Below are 19485 nucleotides of genomic sequence, written 5' to 3'. Positions count from 1 at the left end.
GAAACTTACAAATCAACAATTGTTAGCTTCTACCTAAAAATTTTGTACCTAAGGGCCTGTTTGGTTTGAGGGGAGGGTAGGAGAGAAAGGGGAGGGTGGGGTGGGGGAGGGGAGGGGAAGTTTTATCCTCACCTTGTTTGGTTTGATTAAAAAAAAAAGAGAAGAGGATATTTAATGATCCCTTATTTGGTTCAAGAAGGAGAGGGGATGAATAGTAATAATCAATTTACTATTTTACCTTTACATATTAGTTTATATTTTTTATTGATATATTATATAAATTAATTTACATCTTAATTTAAATCATATAATTTAATGAAAATTCAGTCTTATCATGTTAATATGTGCATTAAAAAATTGGTACAGTAATTTTTTATTCTAATTAATATAATAATATATTTAAAATAATCAAAATAACAAATTGTATATGCTCTAAGAAAAATAAAATTTTATTCTCTTTAAGCTATCCTTTTTTTTCAACTTTCAAATATATTTAATAAATAATATATTTATAAAAAATTAATTTTATAATTTTATAATATTATAATTTTTTATTTAAATAGTTTTTTATATATATTTTTTTAATTATAATCATTTATATTTTTTATTTTTTACATAGGATAATATATTTTGTTTGAAATATATATTATAATAATATATTTTATAGGTAGTAGTGGAATATTAAAAAAACAATAAGGATATAATGGTCTAAAAATTTAACTTACCTCCAAATTGAGGGTTTTCGGAGGGGAGAGAAGGGGAGGGGAGGGAGGGAGCATTTTAGCTTCCCTCCCTTCTAAAATTTCTAACCAAATAAGAAGAGAGACTCATTTTCCCTCCCCTACCCTTCCCTTAAATCAAACAAACCCTAAAAATTGTCATTATAAGTTACTTTGTTGACTTTTAGTAATCACATTCCTTCTGAAATTTCATAGCAATTCTTTCTTTCCTTGTTTTTCTTCCCTATTTTTTTGTTTTTTTTTTTTTTTGGTGGGGGGAGGGGGGTTGGGTATTGACGCGAAAGGGAGTAGCCGTTGGATTATCAGTTGTTACCAAAACACAAAAAGGTCCTGGCTTATTTCTAAGCCAAATTTCACCAAGTGCATTACAAAACATTCCAAGATAATACGTTCAAAAGTGGGTGTCAAAAGCCATTGTGCACAACACAGAAATTACACATCATAGAGAAACATGAAGGGTGCGATTCATACATGTACACCTTGTTCGATCACCCAGGGCCTACTTTGGGGATGTCATAGTGCTCGCTCATGTTTGCCAAATACTGATTGAAATCCTGAATTCTGTCACGGTGAGATTTATTGGAAATCTTAGCCAATCTATTAACATCAAGTTGTTCTCTTTGTTCTATGTATCGTCTCTCGGCCGGCGTAAGATGATCATCATAATGAGGAGCCTTCTCTTCCCCTGTCGATTTGTTCACATCATCATTGTCTTGATCATTAGGATCGTCAGCTTGTTCTGCACTTCCACCTGCATTAGAGAACATAAATGATACAAAGTATATCAGACACTTCATGACATGCTGCAGACAGAACTCATTTTATGGATTAACCATTCAACACTTTATGGCCAAAAAAAAAAAAAAGTCAAATTGATAATGTCATTTGCACAGCAACTTGCTAAGCCCCGAAAAGTTATCTGACATGTAACATTAAAATGGAAGAATGCCACGTCTCTAGAATTTTGGCTCAAGACCGTTGCCCTCTATTATTCATACTTTCTTATCAGTGGGAGGGATCGTGATCCTTCCTCATTCTAACAAAACGTATCTCTTCTATTTATGGGAAGAAGTTAAGCACAAAAGAAAAGAGATTAAAGCAACACCAGAAATGACTAAGCATAATTTTGTTAACCAGCGTGAATTAGGTTCCAAGGAAAGGAAGTCTCACCCGTTACCAGGAACAACCATGGCATCAATCACCATTTTTTTGAGCAGTACGTTCAACAGAGAAATTAAATGTTACTTTTTATCCCTGACCATAAATTCCATTGGTCCTGTTACTTCAAAAATCCGGCATTTTCTCATTGTGATTTTCCTTGAACATAAGCAAATCAACTAACCTCCCAAATAAGTAGAGCATATCCTATAAAGTTGATAACCTCACATCAACCCAATTCCATGAACTTTTACTTTATTACTATTATTTTTTTGTGGTGATACCATCAGCCATTTACTACTTCATATGAAACATCACCAACTGGGATAAACCATTTACACGACCTCAGCTCAAGAATCGCCTGATCAAATAACTAATTGGCTGATAATTTATAGTTGTCAGCTGGCAACACTTAACCTTGAATGACAACAACCACTTTTGTAATTTGATTGAAGACCTGACTTAATATAAGAATATAAGATATAATGAATCAATGTTCTAGTAAAAGAAACCAACCTGCCAAAAGTTCATTTTCCGTGGATTCTATGATTTGATCTTTATTCTTATTCTTCTTCTTTTTCTTCTTCACTCCACCAGCCTTCACATCCAAGGCCTTTCCCTTGAGCTTCAATTTCCCACCAACAACATTGTCAAAAGCTGACATCTCTGTCAAGTAATCAACAAAATCAAAGTGATTTTGTTTACCAAGACCAGTTAAAGTGATCACAATCACCGACGGGTGATGACTGTATCATTAAATCTTAAGTCTAAAGCACAATGAGAGAATGAACCATCGACATCTCATAAAGATAAGGTAATCTTGCCGTAAAGAAACACAAAAGGGTAACACAATTAAGACCGCAATTTAGCGTTACAACTCCATGTTTAAACTCTTGATGTCCATGCGATAAACCGACCATGAAAAACTCCTTAACCTTGAACTGACTGCTGAGAAACCTCAACATAAATGTTGGAGAAAGCAAGATCTAGGTTATAGAAAAAAGAATGAAAAATCGAAAACACCGTCACGACTTCGGTCTAATAAAGAATAAAGTCTAACGAATCTATACATCCAAAAATTTTGTGAACTTTACTAAAGGAGAAACTTAGATTAACAAGTTGAGTTTACAAGGAAAAATAATTCAATATTTCACCACAAAAACACGATTGTTTCCAAGATGAATTCTTAGTGGAAAGGGGGAAAAAAAACAAGAACAACATATTAAGAAATGGAAAGGTAAACATGGAGATGAAAGCAGAGGATGATCCAAACCTTATCGAATGGGAGATAAATCAAGGCTTTGGACGTCGGAGGTCACAAGTAGGCTGAAATCGAAACGAGAACGAGGAGAACGAAGATCTTCAGTTTGATTCCGAACGTCGTCGTACGAGTCGGTGATTCACCAAAAGATATTTTTGGGCCACACGGATGGAACGTATGGAACGTATGCACAGGGAATAAATCCAAACCGGATGCCCTTTTTTTCAACCTTTTTTAAATCACACATGGGCCAAGTTGGAAGCCACATTTGCAATTTTTATGAGTGCTAAGTAATATTATTTCGCCATATAGGATGATTATTTGATTATTTAAAATAAGCTATGTATGATAAGGATTAAATTATTAAATATAAAATAGTTTAAGGATTGAATTCTAAGTGAGTCACAAATTCAGAAAGTGAGTTATACTAAATCACAATTGAAAGACTGAGTTATAAGTGAGTTAATAGTTAAAGGGAAAATTACTGTAGAGTCCCACAAAAAACATTTTACTACTAAAAGGTTCCATGAAATAGCAAAACAACTCTGAAGTCCTTAGGGACCAAAGTGTGAATAATCTGAAACGATCAATTACGAATTTGTCCTTAATGACTAAGAAAAAAAAATTCACCCATCTGTTTGAATCCCACTCTTCTCCTTTAGCCCTTATCTCCTACTCCATCGGCATCTTGCAACATGACCTCTCCACTATTCTCACCAAGAGTCGCAGTCGTCTTGGTCCTCTCATGACAATCAAGGTCTTCCTTAAGAAGCTGTTCTCAAGGCCATTTTCAGGTTTTTATTTTATTCTTTGCTTGTAATTATTTAATTCATCATATAGCAATTAATGCTCTGTTTCTGATGAAAAAAGATGAAAATGACAGGTTTTTACTGTCATAGCTCCTGTAATGTGATAATTAAATGTCTTGTTAATGGGTACATTCAAAGTTGTTAATGTAACTGTATGACTTGTCATTAACAAGTGATTGAGACAGGTTGATATGAAGGATGACAACTTCAAGTGGGAAGCATTTGTTCTATTACCTCCATATAGGAGGACAATTTATTAATGATCTAGAAGGTAAAATGCAATATGTTGAAGGTGGTATGAGAACAAGAATAATAAAGGAAGGCACATCATATGAAGAATTTAGAACAACAGTAGCGTCAATTGTGGGAAAAGAAAGTAATGGAATGGTTATGAAATTTATAGTAACCTTTGATGAGTATACATTTATAGACCTTGTAAATAAAGTGTAAATTTGGTGTAGTTACATTGTATATATATATGAAGTGGTAAATGACATCTGATTATAATATGATATAATATTATATCTCCATTTTGCTATACTTATCAATAGGTTGTCATGGACTTGTTATCAGATGTCGTGGAGTCTGTTATTAGCAGTCTGAATTAAGTTACTGATATAAAGTGACAATTTCTCATATTTGCCTTGTTTAATGATTTCTTAACGCATGATTTTAGTGTTCAAGTTGTAATATGATATGATTTAGTTATAATTAATTTTTGTAGAAGCTGTGGTATCCCACAAAGTGAGTTGTTATGAGCACTGTCGAGGTTGTTAATCACGTCTCCTCGGGTTGTCAACAGTCGTCGTTGAGGTTGTAAATGAATCTTTGCAATAAAAATCTGCGGTAATCCTATTGGGTTCACTTAAAACTATTAATGATTTCAAAATGCTTCCTATTATATTTTTAAGGTCGTTATATGTGCCGATAATACAATTTTTTTAGAAGTTGTGGTATCCCATAGAGTGAGTTGTTAGGAGCACTACTGAGGTTGTTAATCACATCTTCTCGAGTTGTCAACAGCTGTCGTTGAGGTTGTAAATGAATCTTTGCAATAAAAAATCTGCTATAATCCTATTAGGTTTACTTAAAGCTGTTAATGACTTCAAAATGTTTCCTATTATATTTTTAAGGTCGTTATATGTGCCGATAATATAATTTTTTAGAAGCTGTGGTATCCCATATAGTGAGTTGTCAGGAGCACTGCTGAGGTTGTTAATCACATCTCCTCGGATTATCAACAGCCACCGTTGAGATAGTAAATGAATCTCTGTAATAAAAATCTGTTGTAATCCTATTGGGTTCACTTAAAGCTGTTAATGACTTCAAAATGCTTTCATTATATTGTTAAGGTCATTATATGTGTTAATAATACAATTCTTTTAGAAGTTGTGATATTCCACAGAGTGAGTTGTCAAGGACACTGCTGAGGTTGTTAACCACTTCTTCTCGGGTTGTCAAAAGCCGCTGTTGAAGTTAAAATAGATCTGCAGAGAGGACATATATACCTATAATGTCATCATGGTTAACATTTGTTTATCTAGTTTTATTAAGTCTTCATTTCTGGACATGATCCGAGTTTGAAATGAAGAATTTCGTGGTTATCAAAACACATGAATGCTATTAAAAAAACTTCATAACCAGTAAACGATGTCAATACACATTAACATAAATTAACATTCAGCTGTCATTATATTGTCAAATAAAAAAAACTCTAAACTTTACATTCAGCTGCCATTATGCTGTCAGGTAAAAATACTAAATGTGTTCTTTACATTCATCTATCATTATGTTGTCAAATAGAAAAAAAACTAAATATAATATATGCTGGTTGTTTATTCTTTCCTCTTGCTTTGGGAGTTTCTTTGTAGCAAAGACAGATCACCATGCAAGTTGTTCTGATGATTTACAAGCCACCACAAGCATCTAACCTTCACGTCATGGATTTCTTGAGCGAAATACTCAGGCATTGTGTAGCTGTCATCACCATACTCACGTGTTAGATTGCACATGTACTTTTGCCCATAGGACTTCCTTGTCAATTTTGTCCTTTTTGTCAAATAGTGCTTGCTTCATTCTACGAAAAACTTGTAGAAACAATCTCTTTGCAAAAAAAAACAAAAAAAAGAACAAGTTTGACAGTAGTGAATGACAAATAATGAGCAGGCATTAAAAATCTTGACAGTAGTGAATGACAAGTAATCAACAGGCATGAACAATTTTAACAGTAGTGAATGACAAGTAATTAGTAGGCGTTAAAAATTTTGACAGTAGTAAATGACAAATAATCAGCAAGTATTAACAACCTTGACGGTAGTAAATGACAAGTAATCAACAGGTATTAATAACCTTGACAGTAGTGCATGACAAGTAATCAACAAGCATTAATTGACAATTTATCAAAACTAATTCTTTTCAGCCTTTCCATCTTATCTTCACTTTTCTTTAAGTGCTTGCAAACTTCCATAAATTATCCCGGAGCACACCATGTGTGGAAGGAAACAATATGATTCTTCCCTTTCTGTGGGACTCTAATTTCTTTAGTTTTTTCACCATATTGTTCTTTCTCTTTTTCTATTAACTTCCCCTAAGCCTTTATCATTCTTGTTCTACACCAGCTCTAACATATTCCATTTCACTTTCTACACCATTAATAAATTGTCCCCCTATATAGAAGTAACAGAACAAATGCTTCCCACTTTAAGTTGCCACCCTTCATATCAACCTGTCACAATCACTTGTTAATGACAAGTCATACAATTACATTAACAACATTTGATGTACCCATTAACAAGACATTTAACTATCACATTCAGGGGTTATGATAGTAAAAACCTGTCATTTTCATCCTTTTTCATCAAAAACAAAGTATCAATTGCTATCTGATGAATTAAATAATTACAAGCAAAAACAATAAAATAAAAAACCTGAAATGGCCTTGAGAACAGCTTGTTGAGGAAGACCTTGATTGTCATGAGAGGACCAAGGTGATCGCGACTCTTGGTGAGAATAGTGGAGAGGTCATGCTGCAGGATGTCGACGGAGTAGGAGATCAAGGCTGACAGAGTAAGAGATGAGGGCTGAAGGAAAATGGTGGGATTCAAATAGATGGGTGAATTTTTTTTTTTCTTTAGTCATTAAGGGCAAATTCGTAATTGATTGTTTCAAATTATTCACACTTAGATCCCTAGGGACTTCATATTTGTTTTGCCATTTCATGGGACTTTTTAGTAGTAAAATGTTTTCTGTGAGACTCTATAGTAATTTTTCCATAGTTAAAAGATGAAAAGATTAATTTTCTTACTTTTTTTTTTCGGGTAACAATTTTTTATAATCAAAACTAGAATCCGGGTATCTCATAGGAGAGAAATTTCTATCAACTATCAACTATATTCTTGAAAACTTATAATACCTGATTCGTTTGAAAATGCTTCGCGTATGACATTATTGAATCCGAATATATTCAATTAATGAGATTTAAATAACATATTGATTGAAATTTGAATATATTGAATTAAATGAGAAATATTATAAATAAATGAAATTTCAATTGGATGCTTAAATAAAGAAATTAATAATTAATTAGATTTAAAATTCTAATCAATTACATTATCTACCATAGCTCAAGATTTACTTTTTATAGGAGCATGATTTTTTTTATCATGATAATATTTATAATATTTATTATTCATGGTGGAATTTAATTATATCTATTTCCAATGAAAATAAATGGAACGGTTAATTTTTTAAAAAAATTATTTTCACTTCACTTTTTTTGTTTTGTAAGTCAAACAAAAGCCCAAAATCAAAATGAAGTTAAAAAATACTAGTAATTCTTTTAAAAAGGCACTGTTTTCTTTATATGCTTTTATTAACACTATAAAATTAATTAAAATAACATATTAGGAATAACTAAATTTAAAATCTTAGGATTCAGATTATACGAAACACAAAGAAGCAAGCTGTACAATTCCGGGGTTAAGAACAATTCAGCATTTCAACTTACTATAGTAATCAATATTTATAATAAAAATTGTAAAAATAGTTATCTTATTCTCAAATTGAGGAAGCAAGGATGGACCAAAATAAAATATGGGGACCAAGTTTTAAAAAAATTACTGACATATAATGTTTATCTTAACTACAAAACATAAGAGTTTCAAAGTTTGTTTTATTCATCAAAATAAAACGTCAATTTATTTTGTCTATCAACATATTAGTTAAGAAAACCTTATCAAAAACATTTTATCAGAAAAACCTTATACTCCTCTGGTCCTTAATATAAGACCTATTTAACTAATTTGATTAGATTAAGAAAGTTAGGTAAGTTAGTTAATTATAAGAAAAGTGACACATTTTTCCTAAAACATCATAATCATCTTTCTTAATATCCCCTCTCCCTCTTCTACTTGATTGTGGTTGAGGGAGTATCTATAGGGATAATTTAGAGGAAATCGATAAATAAGAGAAATAAACCTTATATTTAGGACCAAAACTAACTCAAGAATTGGGTTTTATATTAAGAACTGGAGGAGTAACAAAAAACCCCAAAAACATTGATGTGGCCTTAAAATTGTATTGAAACTAACAAGAGTTGGATCTAATAAAAAAGACTAACCTCTCATAACATGACAAATCAATATTCAAATTCCCACTAAGAGAGATACACGCATTCTGTACCCGACAATGTCTCGAATAGAATTATCCCCAACAACAGAATACATGTATGTAGCAAAAAAATTTGTATTTGTGCAAACTTGACCAATTTTTAGAGTGTGTGTGGCATATATTTGAATCTTGGTCAAAAACCTATAAATACTAAGACAAATATTTTCGGAGACATGAGGTTTATATTGATCTTTAATCACCTTCCTGAAATTTTACTCATCTAAATTTTGTAAACAAAAAAGAACATCAAATTTTATTATAGGGATCAGGAGCCAACACAGCACTTAATTAACAGAATATTTACCCACCCACACTCACGTAAGAGCTGTTAGTTTAGGAAGCAGTTCCTGTACTCATTGCCTCAGATTGATGAGCTTCAATCTAAATCCTCCTGCTCAAAATTAGACTGTCCTGATTTAACATAGTTCTATTTTTAATAATTTATAACTTTAATATATACAAAACTTAAAATAAAATAAACTTATAATTGTCTGTTTGCCAATAAGAATAATTTTAATTAAAAATTATTAGTCAAAAAATTTTAAATCTAAATTATTGAAACTATAGTTGAAGGTTTCAAATCTCATTATAGGGATAGGCACATGAAGCTTATCATTGCCATGAGCATCCAACCAATTGTCATGGTAATCTGGTTTCACCGCATTCCCATATGTGGTAAAAGCTTTCACCTTGAGAAAAGTATTTGGGTTAAAAACAAACCATAATTTTAAAAATAATTTTATATTATATGAAATAAATATTTGAGATAAGTTTCATCTCGATTTGTATGAAAACACTTTTAAAAAATGCCATCCTAATCTCCAACATTTATAAATGGAATAACTCCAGTACCATTTGCCCTCTATACTTTGAGATTATTCTATACTTCTAACAGACGATGCTCCCACTGTTCTCAAAATATATACTCCTCCGGTCCTTATTATAAAACCCCATTTAACTTTTTATTTGGTCCTAATTATAAGACCCCAATCCATTTTGTCTCTTATATTTATACATTTTTTTTCAAGATAATCCTTCTAATAATGATAGTTTTAGCCAATATACTTAATTAGCAAAGATATTTTAGGAATGACAACACTTATTTATTATAAATAACCAATTTAACTTACTTCTTTAATCTCCTCAAATAAGTCAATTGGGTCTTATAATTAGGACCGGAGGAGTATATTTAAAAAGAAAAGAAGGGTTTGACGGAGGGTTTCGAAGTCCTTCGCAAGACAATGTAAGCCGTAGAATCCAAAATTGAATCTTATCAAAATCCAAACATCATCCCAAATTAGCAAAGGTTTAAACTTCACGATTTCCCGGAGATTAGAGAGAAGTCGATGAAACTTGACAGAGGAGAAACCAGAATGCTGGTAAGATGCCCGATTTTGTAGAAACAATAGTCAGGGCCACATATTGGGAGTTGCAACCATGAGTCCATAACGATTTGACTAATTAAGGTGACTCATCAAACTTGATGACCAATGGCTGAATGACATGAGAGAAAATTTTCGAAATTTATAGATTAACTTTTTTCGAGAATAAATATTTAACTAGCCTAAAACACTTTTATATAAAAAATAATGGAACTTATGAATTAAACGCAAACTGGAAATGACCCTTTTTGTTGGTCATTTATCTGAGTACAAATCAAACCAGCCATTTAAAATAGTCTCGGACGCTTGCCTTGATTATATATGCATCAAAATGTATCTTTCAAAAACGCAATGCTAAAAAGGACCATTAAAAAAAAATTTTTGACTAAACTAATTCATACGTACGTAAACCTTTGCAACTGCAATTTCGTTTAACCAGATAAGACTACAACTAATCCTTCAAGTTAATCCTCAATGAAGCCACAGTAATGAAAGTTCCACAATCCTCGCATTAGAATGTAATATAGGAACAAGGGCAAAGAGGTGAACAAAGTAGGCACACATGGCATCCTTAAGAACATAGTGGACAAGGTTGAAGTAAAATCCTAAATCAACATAATCCTTTAGTAGATTCCCGGAATGATTTTATTAGGCACCTTGTTGCAATAGAGTTTCCAGTATTTACCATACCTGCATGCAGGGGAAATTTCAAATTTCATTCATAAAAATTCTGCTCAACTTCAAGGTCTTGGTGAGATCAAACGCAAGAACTTGAAATTCGAGCATTTATAATATCTGAGAGGCAACATGAATTAAGAAAAACTCTGCTAAATTAGACTTTAGAAGGCTAGCACTTCATTATTTCTTATCCGATTTTACTTAAAATTCAATGAGAAATTTACAATTTCTAAAATACATTGCTTTAGAGTAAAGTATGTGCTTCAGAAAACAGTCCAATTGGCTAGTAGCAAGCATTCATTTCATGCTATTAGAAAAGAAAGTAAAATGACAACGCACTAGACAGACACAAGTTATTGAGGAAACCATTTGTAATTTGTAATAATAACCCAAACATAGAGAGCGTATCAAATTTAAAGGGTGATCTTCCCTGACATGTGAGACGGGAAGAAAAACTACTAATTTTGAAACCATCAATATAGTATATAAAACACACACACACACACACACACACACACACATATATATTACCTCCTGTCCTAAATATAAGAGCTGGGGTTTTTTTAAGGCATAAATACAAGATCTAAATCTACTTTGTTTCCCATATTTATAATTCATCTCCCAAACTCTCCTTACACATATTAAGGGACATTCATCAAGAGGTAGTTTCTAATGAAAATAACCATAGGGATATTTTAAGAAAATCAATACGCATTTTTTATAAACAACTTAATTAATTTTCTTAATTTTTACAAATTAGTTAACTAACTTTCGTATTTAAGACTCTAGAGGGAGCAAATTTATAATAAATGGCACTGTTCAGAAATTATTAACAGCAAGACTCATTCCTCAGATTTCATATATATATGAATATATGAATGATAATTATGGGAGTGACTTGGGTCCATGAAGCACAAAGACACAAAAGATAAAACTAGCAGATGCTATCTGTATACTTACTTGGATTTACACCGATCATCGTCCCTTTTCGCTCGATCAAAGAGAAGGATGGTAAGAAATATGACATAGAAGTAAGGCAACAACTGCATCAAAAAGGAAAAAGAAAAGATAAAGATAAGATTTAAGATTTTATATGAAGTTACAATTTACAACTCATACAGATTACAGAATAAATAGTTAAATACACTCTTACATGATTGAATAGAGCAGGAACTGTCCAAAAGAAAGCAGAAAGTATTTCTGGGACATAATGGAAATGACGAGATAAACCCCACCTGGAGATATCAAAGAAGGAACTGGGCCATCAAAAGCGGAAGAAATCTAATCTAAGAAAATAATATGTTGAAAGAATACGACTACGGAATGATTTTAAGCCCACACGTACGGTATGCATTTATTATCAACAACAAATAATATAGAATCATAATATGTACAACTATAATATACATAAAATCAATTGTCTCAAAAACAAATGGTGTCTTAAACTCCTCCTGGGAGACAGGTATTTTGAGCAACATTTCATTATCACCATTTCATGTTTACAATATTTTGAGCATAAACTTACCACCCAGATGTTAAAAGAAGGCTGGTTTTTGTTTCTCCAGTAGTGGTGGTGTACGAGGCCTCTATCTGCAAAGGCATAATCACATCAAATCCAACAGAAAATACTTATTTTAGAAGATATAATGCATTGTAAAGAAAATACACCCCAGATAACCATAATGTAAATGCCATGACTTCACACCTTTGATGGAGGTTTTCCCCAGACTAAGCATTTTCCATTCGTGTGGCGAAATTCTTGCCTTTGCCTATCACAATCATAGTTGATGTATATGCAGAGAATGCCAGCCACAAGAATAAAGATTGCAAGCTGGAAGATAAGGATAGACATTTCAGAGAGAGAGAGAGAGGAGGCCTTATAAAGAGTGAGTGTCCGCTGGCAACATCAAAGATAAATTAAACAACAATTTAACCAAAAGGAGGAAATACCTGAGTTCCAAGATTTACAGGATGGTTGACAAGGTACATTCCAGGAGATGTATAAACAGATGGAACCCAGACCAAGCAGCCCCAGCAAATATAAAAACCCGCTGCCATAATATGTGTTATAAAATCCAGTGAGACAACAAATAACTTCAAATGCAATGTACATAACAAAATTAATAATAAGATTTGGCATAAGTGTCATGTGTTATCGAAATCGAATAGCTAAAATAAGAAAAACTAAGTCATAGTCATATAATTCTCCAAGCAAGTAGTCATGGTACCATCAAAAGCACTGCTGTTTGTCGCCATAACAATAACAAGGAAATATCTAGTATGCAAAACATATATAAGAATAAAGCATATATGAACCTCGGTCATGAGCAATATCCATTGTGTTCCAATATCCAGATTCCCACCAGAAAAACTTGCTAACATACACCAGCATTAATGCAGTATTTACAAGCATTGAGTCAGCCACTTTCCCAGTTTCCTCGTACTATCATTAAAAACAAAAAACAAAAAAAATACAATGATTAGAGAATAGTTGAGTGAAGAAACAAGGTAAAGCTAAAATTTCAGAAAATTCAAAAACATTCTTGATTCTCATAAAACTGGACAGATCACACACAGACACACACAGAGACATCCAAGGTGACATAGGAAGCTCAGCACGCAAAGATAAGAAAGATACCACACTAAACACAGAAGGAGAAACAACAGAAAGGAACTAGATAAAAATTTTGGCAGCAAAATTTGAGCTAATAAGACTCTTCGGTCCCATTCCGCGGTTGATAGAGGATAAACATTAACAAAAATTTAACAGCGTAAGTGTCTATACCTTATGATGGGCTACTAGACAAATCAAGTTCTCACAAGTCCAGTCTCATAATTTATAATGATGTATTGATGAACTTAAACATAACCTCCATCAAATAAAATTCAAGACATGAAAACAGTTTTATGTTCTCTGCATCTCTGCCCTAAATACACTAACAAGTTCACAAAACTTGGTTTATGAACAAACAGATCAGAGATCAGTTAGGCCAAAAATGGGGGGCAAGCTCGGTCACTGATTATAAGTGTTGGGTTTGGTAAGGCATAGACTAATTGGTATTTACTTCCCTGCTTTGTATAGAAAGTCCATAGATTAAAAGACAATCTTCAGACTTCAACTATAAACCTTTGATAGCCCCGTTCCATTTCCCTCGTCTTCAACCAATTTCAACGGGTTAAAAGCAAAACGTTATATTAGACAGCATTAGAACCACAAGTATGATGAGCCTCTCTAAGGACCCAAGAGATACATCTCAGAAGAGAAAAGACTAATTTAAATAATTTCTTTCACTCTCTTTGGGTATTAAAGAACCAAGGTATCTAAGATCAATATGCATGCTAAAACTGGATCAAGAGACAGCAATCAATGCTCCAAATAATCTTAAACATTAATAATTAATAATATTAGAAAGTATGGAATTCTCTCTTGTATTCAACAAAGCAAAGCGTATGGGTCCCTTTGCACAAGGAAGGCTACTTCAGGAGACAAAATTACAACAAGGCCACCAGGTGCTAATGAAATAACTAATATACACGTGCCAAAATTCTAATAATAATTACATTATAAGAATTTCTAAAATTTTTAACATGAATGATATAAATATTCCTCCAAAAGATATGATTAGTAGATAGAGCTAAGGCCTCCAAAGCCCCAGACCTAAGGTGTTTCTACTAAAAGATGTCAATGACCAACAATGATTTCTTGCAACGGATTGATCAGCTTCTACTCAAGACAAACTAAGCATTGAACCCTAAAAACATTAATCTTGCCGTTAATGTAAGACAAGTGCTATTTAGAATGCCTTCATTTCAGCTTTCACAACACAAAAATTAAGACCCCACCTGCTTTATGCAATAGGTCAGTGCAAGAACAGCCCAAGACATCATTCCAAATCTGCAATTTGTAAAAACTTTTATGTCAAAAGTTTTCCCGATTCGTGGATAGAGCTCCATACCCTGCAGAAATGACAAGACATTTACAATTCTATAATCACATGAAAATATGCATTGTTGTGACACTAAACTACATATTCCTTTGTCTATAAATTATATAAAACATAGCTAAAGTAAAAGAGTTAATTTCCAATAATGGCAAAGATGATATTTCTTTTTAAGTGGTGGAAAAAGAAACTACAATCAGAAAATTCAAAAAATTACAAATGGAGTTTCAAAGTCCACATTTGGGCAAATGCATTGTAAATGCAACTTGAGAGAACCTTAAAGAGGAAAACTATCACTGTTTTTAAATGTTTCTAACGTAATATCTTGTTGGTTCAAAATAAACGTGCTGTTACTTAAAGATCACACTTTTCACATGCTGGTTGCAGGCCCAAATGTTCATTAAGCCTTTGGCAGAGAAGACTTATCCCAGCAGAGACAACTAACTCTGACGCTTCAGAGGCCATGGACGAGTGGTGAAGAAGTGAATTGCTAGTCAGAAGTTATGAGGAACCAAGTAGTAAAGTGCAGAGAGTGAAAGATTGAAGAATCTTTTACCCCTTAAAGACTCTAGCTTCTCAAAAGCTAGGAACTATTAGTTTTATCATTTTTCTTTTTATATCCTGGTAAATGTCGGTTGCTGTCCATTTTTACATCTGCACTGATTGTTGTTGTTTGTCCTTGTTTTTATATACAAAAGAAACGAAGTGCTCAGTCTTGTTTCTGGTGTGACAGCTCTCTTATTTACAGCAAGTCCCACTGCATGCATGGTCCACTGATGCCATGACACAGGAACAGAGGGAAATCTATCATATTATTTTTTTCTACTTTTTTCCAATTCAGTGTCTCCATCCACAATTTTTCAATACAAATGAGTAGATGATAAAAAATGACATCAGTGAAAATGTTCTCATAGGAAAAATATGCAATAAATTAGAAAAATAATTACCCAGTAGAAATCGATAATTATGTTCCCAGATGAGCCAGAATCAGTAGAAGACGGGGCAAAATGGCCCTAGGGAATATAACAGTTAGTCAGAAATTTTAATGTAAGTAGCATAGAAAACAAATGACAGGTAGCCTTTGCAACGTTAAAGTCTCACTTTCAAGTACAAGAAAATACAGAAGACAAAACTCCCGAAAATGAGTGCTGAATATATCTCCCCCAAGTGATCATACACAATGGTTGGGTTGAATGTTCCAAACCTGCAAGTGCATGCAAAATTATTGTGCCTTGTCATTGTCTGAAGGGGGCAAAAAAGGCTCACTGTTAAAAAGACAAGAGGTCTTCCTAGAAAGAGTTTGTAAGAAGGAAAGTTGAATTCAGTCACTCTGCATTTTTAGCTCGATTGCTTATGGCTTATCCTAAAACAATAAAGAAATTTACCATTCATCAAAACTTGAAAATTGAAAGAATAATCAATGCAGGGTAGGGCAATGATTTTTCTTGTTTCACCCATTACACCCATCAGATATAGTAACTACAAATTTCTTGGACAGCTTGTTGGTTTATTTGCTAGTTAAACCCAAGAAGAAATATCTTTTTTCCACAAGTAATTGTGGAACAATATATCGATTAATTTCCCCTCTCATAAGATGACCAGAAAACCAAAAGATATGAGTTCACTAACACAAAAGCCCTAGTGGCTAAAATGGAAAAAGGGGAAGACTGAAAGAAAAGCTACAATATACCAGAAAATTAATAATACATAAAGCCCCTGCTTAAACACTGCGATAATCATAAAAGGCATAGTAGGACAAATGTAACGAAGAAAAGCAACATTGTGTCAGTATGAAATGCTCTTAGTTGTGGATAGTGCAAACTTGTTATGGGGCTAATAAGTTTTGCAAAAAACATAAGACCAGAGTGTTAAGTAATGTTGGATATATATATATATATATATATATATATATATATATATATATATAATCTCACCACCATAGGCCAAGATAAGTAACCAATGTCACTACATATGCTGCCACACCATTTTCCTGTACAATATAAGCAAAAATATTTCAGAGTCACAGGCATGTGGAGAATATCAATACATAGCATATAAGCCAAACAAAGTAAGAAAGAAAATAGCAGAGAGCCGGAAACTGCATCATTTTAAAAAAAAAATAACAACAATATTTTGTATGTCTTAGCGGAAGCTATGCATGAAAGCTAAAACAGAAACTGATTATGCTGGTGATAATCAGAGCATGAACAACCTTGTACACAGGTCGGTTTCCAGTAGGAGAAATGGGGCCCTCGACCCTTTTACCAGGTAAAAGAAGTTGAAGTGCCGCTTCAAATGCAGCATAGACACCAATAATTTTCCAAGCCGTGGCTGTGGGTCTGGGCCATATGTTAAGAAATCCTTGCAGCCCATTCTGTTTCAAATAATCCCAAGTCTGTAAAACAGACCCGTCGGCTTGTGTCATTGTATACCATCTGCATTAAGTAGAAAATCTATATAAATCCATCCATCAAAATCAGAGTTGAGTAAACTTTGATCTGTATGATTTGGCCCCACGAAAGCCAGCCAATTAATCAGACCGACTGAATGTTATTATATAATTAAATTTATTCATAGCACTGTAATAGAAAGCAACTAAGGTTAGTCCATGCAAGAAATCGATGAAGCTGTCCGCTCTACTTACTGTAACAGCTCAACTGAAAAGAATGATAAATGTACAAAATCAAGTTCCTAGCCTCTGGTACGGGAGTATCTGGTGAAGTAGATGAGAATCAAAGGAAAAGATCCGAAATCGGCGTGCGTCAACCGTTGATTCACTAATCTCTTATCTTACAGTTAGCTTAGTGCATTTGCTGATAAAAATTCTGAAAACTATCCAGTTTGGATTACCTTATTCAATGTTTTTAAAACATAAACATGAAACGAAGGAAGTTAAGCTCGTTTTGGAAGATTAAGAATTCTAATGTTGACACTGCATGAGTTCAGATTTAATAACAAACAAAGGAAATCATCATGCTACCATGAAAATTGATGTAGAAGACTCATTTCTATCACACATCAAGTCCAGAGGAACATAAACATAAAAGAATATGAGGAAAGTAAGAACAGAGAAGCAGCGAAAATCGCAGCAAAGAAAGAGAAAAAGCGAAAATGGAAATGAAGCTCACAGGAGGATTACGAATGGAGGACAAAGCGTGACAAGAGATAACATCGAAAAGTAGGTCAGAAGAGGCGAGTGTACGGTCTTCGACTCCGCCATTGCGATGGCCCTGTGAACGCGCACTATGAGTTCACTTATTCCAGATTTTGATTTGATTTCGTCAAGCAGACTTGGGGAGGACCATATCCCAGCTCACAAGTCACAAGCTCTAAGTGCGGAATATCGCCAAAGCCCCTCCTTTTTTAAGATAATTAACGTCTTTCCCCACTTCTTCTCTAATTTTTAACAATTTTGTTTTTTTGGTACCAAAGCATAGGTATCTTTTTATTGAAAACAATCTTATTCAAAACACTATTAGGTACTAAATGTGAACAACTCTTCCGGTAAAAATTTAGACGTTGATTTGTCAAATTATGAGATAGTAATTCCTTACACTAGATTCAACTCCTGTTGATTTTTAACCTTTGTTTTTTTAATAAAAAGACAACTAATCAAAACTAAGTAAAATGACACATAAATTATTCGACCGTTTTCCATAATAAAGCGTAATAAAAACATAGGAGCCACCTAAAAACTAAAAGGAAGATGGAAAATAACAATAAGAATGTTAGAACAAAATGGAAAAGAGCTTAGGTCGGCTTGGTACCAAGTAAGAGGCATACACAAGCAAAGAGTAAGGTGACCACGTACAAAGTAAGCATCAAGACACTTGCAAACCACTTTAAATGACCACATAGGTCCTGAAAATCTCAACAAGCTTCGCTCCTTCTTCTGAACTAACTACAAGAGCAAGACTTCGAAGCTAAAAAAAGGGTTAAGGTGCAATTTTAACAACAAAGGTTACCCGAAAGAGCACTGGGCACCATAAAGTTTATTTGGGTGCAAAAATATACATGAAGTTGTCAAAAGGGAGCATCTGGCACCATGCCGTTAACGTCCGTCAGTTTACCGTTAGAGGGGCCCAGAAAGTCAGTTTTAAGGTGCATTTTTAACAACAAAGTTTGCATCAAGGGGCATTAGGCACCATGAAATTTACTTGGGTGTAAAAATATACATGAACTTTGTAAAAGGAAAAAAATAACAAAATTCTTCAACCTCCATAAACATCCATTAATTTTATTCTTTTTGGTCTCACCAAATGCTATATTTTCTCTCTATAAATTTCCACTTCCAAGCCGATCCATCTTTCTCTCATCATAGTCAACATGCACACTCTCTCTATCATGTTGTTTTCTGAGCCTCCAAGCCTTTTATATGTATTTAAGCAAAACACATATTTCTCTTCTAGGATATGACGTTTATTGCTTGCATCCAAGTACTACCTCCAGTCCTTAATATAGGATGCAATGGACTAATTTGAGGAGATTAAAAATAAATAAATAAATTACTTTAAAATATTATATTTATTGTTTTTTCTCCAAATTAATTTTCTTGGCTTGTAAACTAATATATAATTTAATGATGCATATAAATATTTTAGAGAGATCATGTACTATATGCTATTGCGTCAAATAAATAAATAATATAATATTTAAAGTAATTTATTTATTTATTTTAATCTCCTCAAATTAGTCCATTGGATCCTATATTAAGGAGACTGGAGGTAGTACTCGGGTGCAAGTAATGAACCTCATATCCTAAAAGGGAAAGATGTGTTTTGCTTAAATATATATAAAAGACTTGGAGGCTCAGAAAACAACATGACAGAGAGAGTGTGCGTGTTGACT

General features: G+C 33.1%; 1 protein-coding gene across 2 annotated transcripts; it reads right to left on the bottom strand.

Moving 5' to 3' along the window:
* Nucleotides 1–1012: 1012 nt before the first annotated feature.
* Nucleotides 1013–17857, bottom strand: LOC114729235 (7-dehydrocholesterol reductase). 2 transcript variants are annotated; one of them, XM_028916223.1, is made up of 15 exons: nucleotides 17766–17857; nucleotides 16850–17072; nucleotides 16572–16627; nucleotides 15739–15841; nucleotides 15585–15650; nucleotides 14540–14653; nucleotides 13013–13139; nucleotides 12647–12747; nucleotides 12402–12527; nucleotides 12222–12286; nucleotides 11850–11931; nucleotides 11657–11739; nucleotides 10675–10708; nucleotides 2415–2562; nucleotides 1013–1491 (listed from the first exon to the last, which is right to left on the bottom strand). In XM_028916223.1, exons 1-15 carry the CDS (start codon nucleotides 17855–17857, stop codon nucleotides 1229–1231), a joined length of 1683 nt encoding a protein of 560 aa, XP_028772056.1. In that variant the 3' UTR covers nucleotides 1013–1228. The 2 variants fall into 2 exon arrangements, with proteins under 2 accessions (XP_028772056.1, XP_028772055.1); XM_028916222.1 differs by lacking the exons at nucleotides 10675–10708; nucleotides 11657–11739; nucleotides 11850–11931; ... (8 more) ...; nucleotides 16850–17072; nucleotides 17766–17857 and adding an exon at nucleotides 3172–3235.
* Between the last annotated feature and the right edge of the window lie 1628 nt (nucleotides 17858–19485).

This window comes from Neltuma alba, unplaced genomic scaffold, assembly GCF_004799145.2.
Source record: "Neltuma alba isolate B1F8T4 unplaced genomic scaffold, ASM479914v2 tig00012615_pilon, whole genome shotgun sequence".
NCBI classification, from domain to species: Eukaryota; Viridiplantae; Streptophyta; class Magnoliopsida; order Fabales; family Fabaceae; genus Neltuma; species Neltuma alba.
Note: the sequence above shows the minus strand (reverse complement) of the source record. Positions and strands in the feature narration are given on the sequence as shown.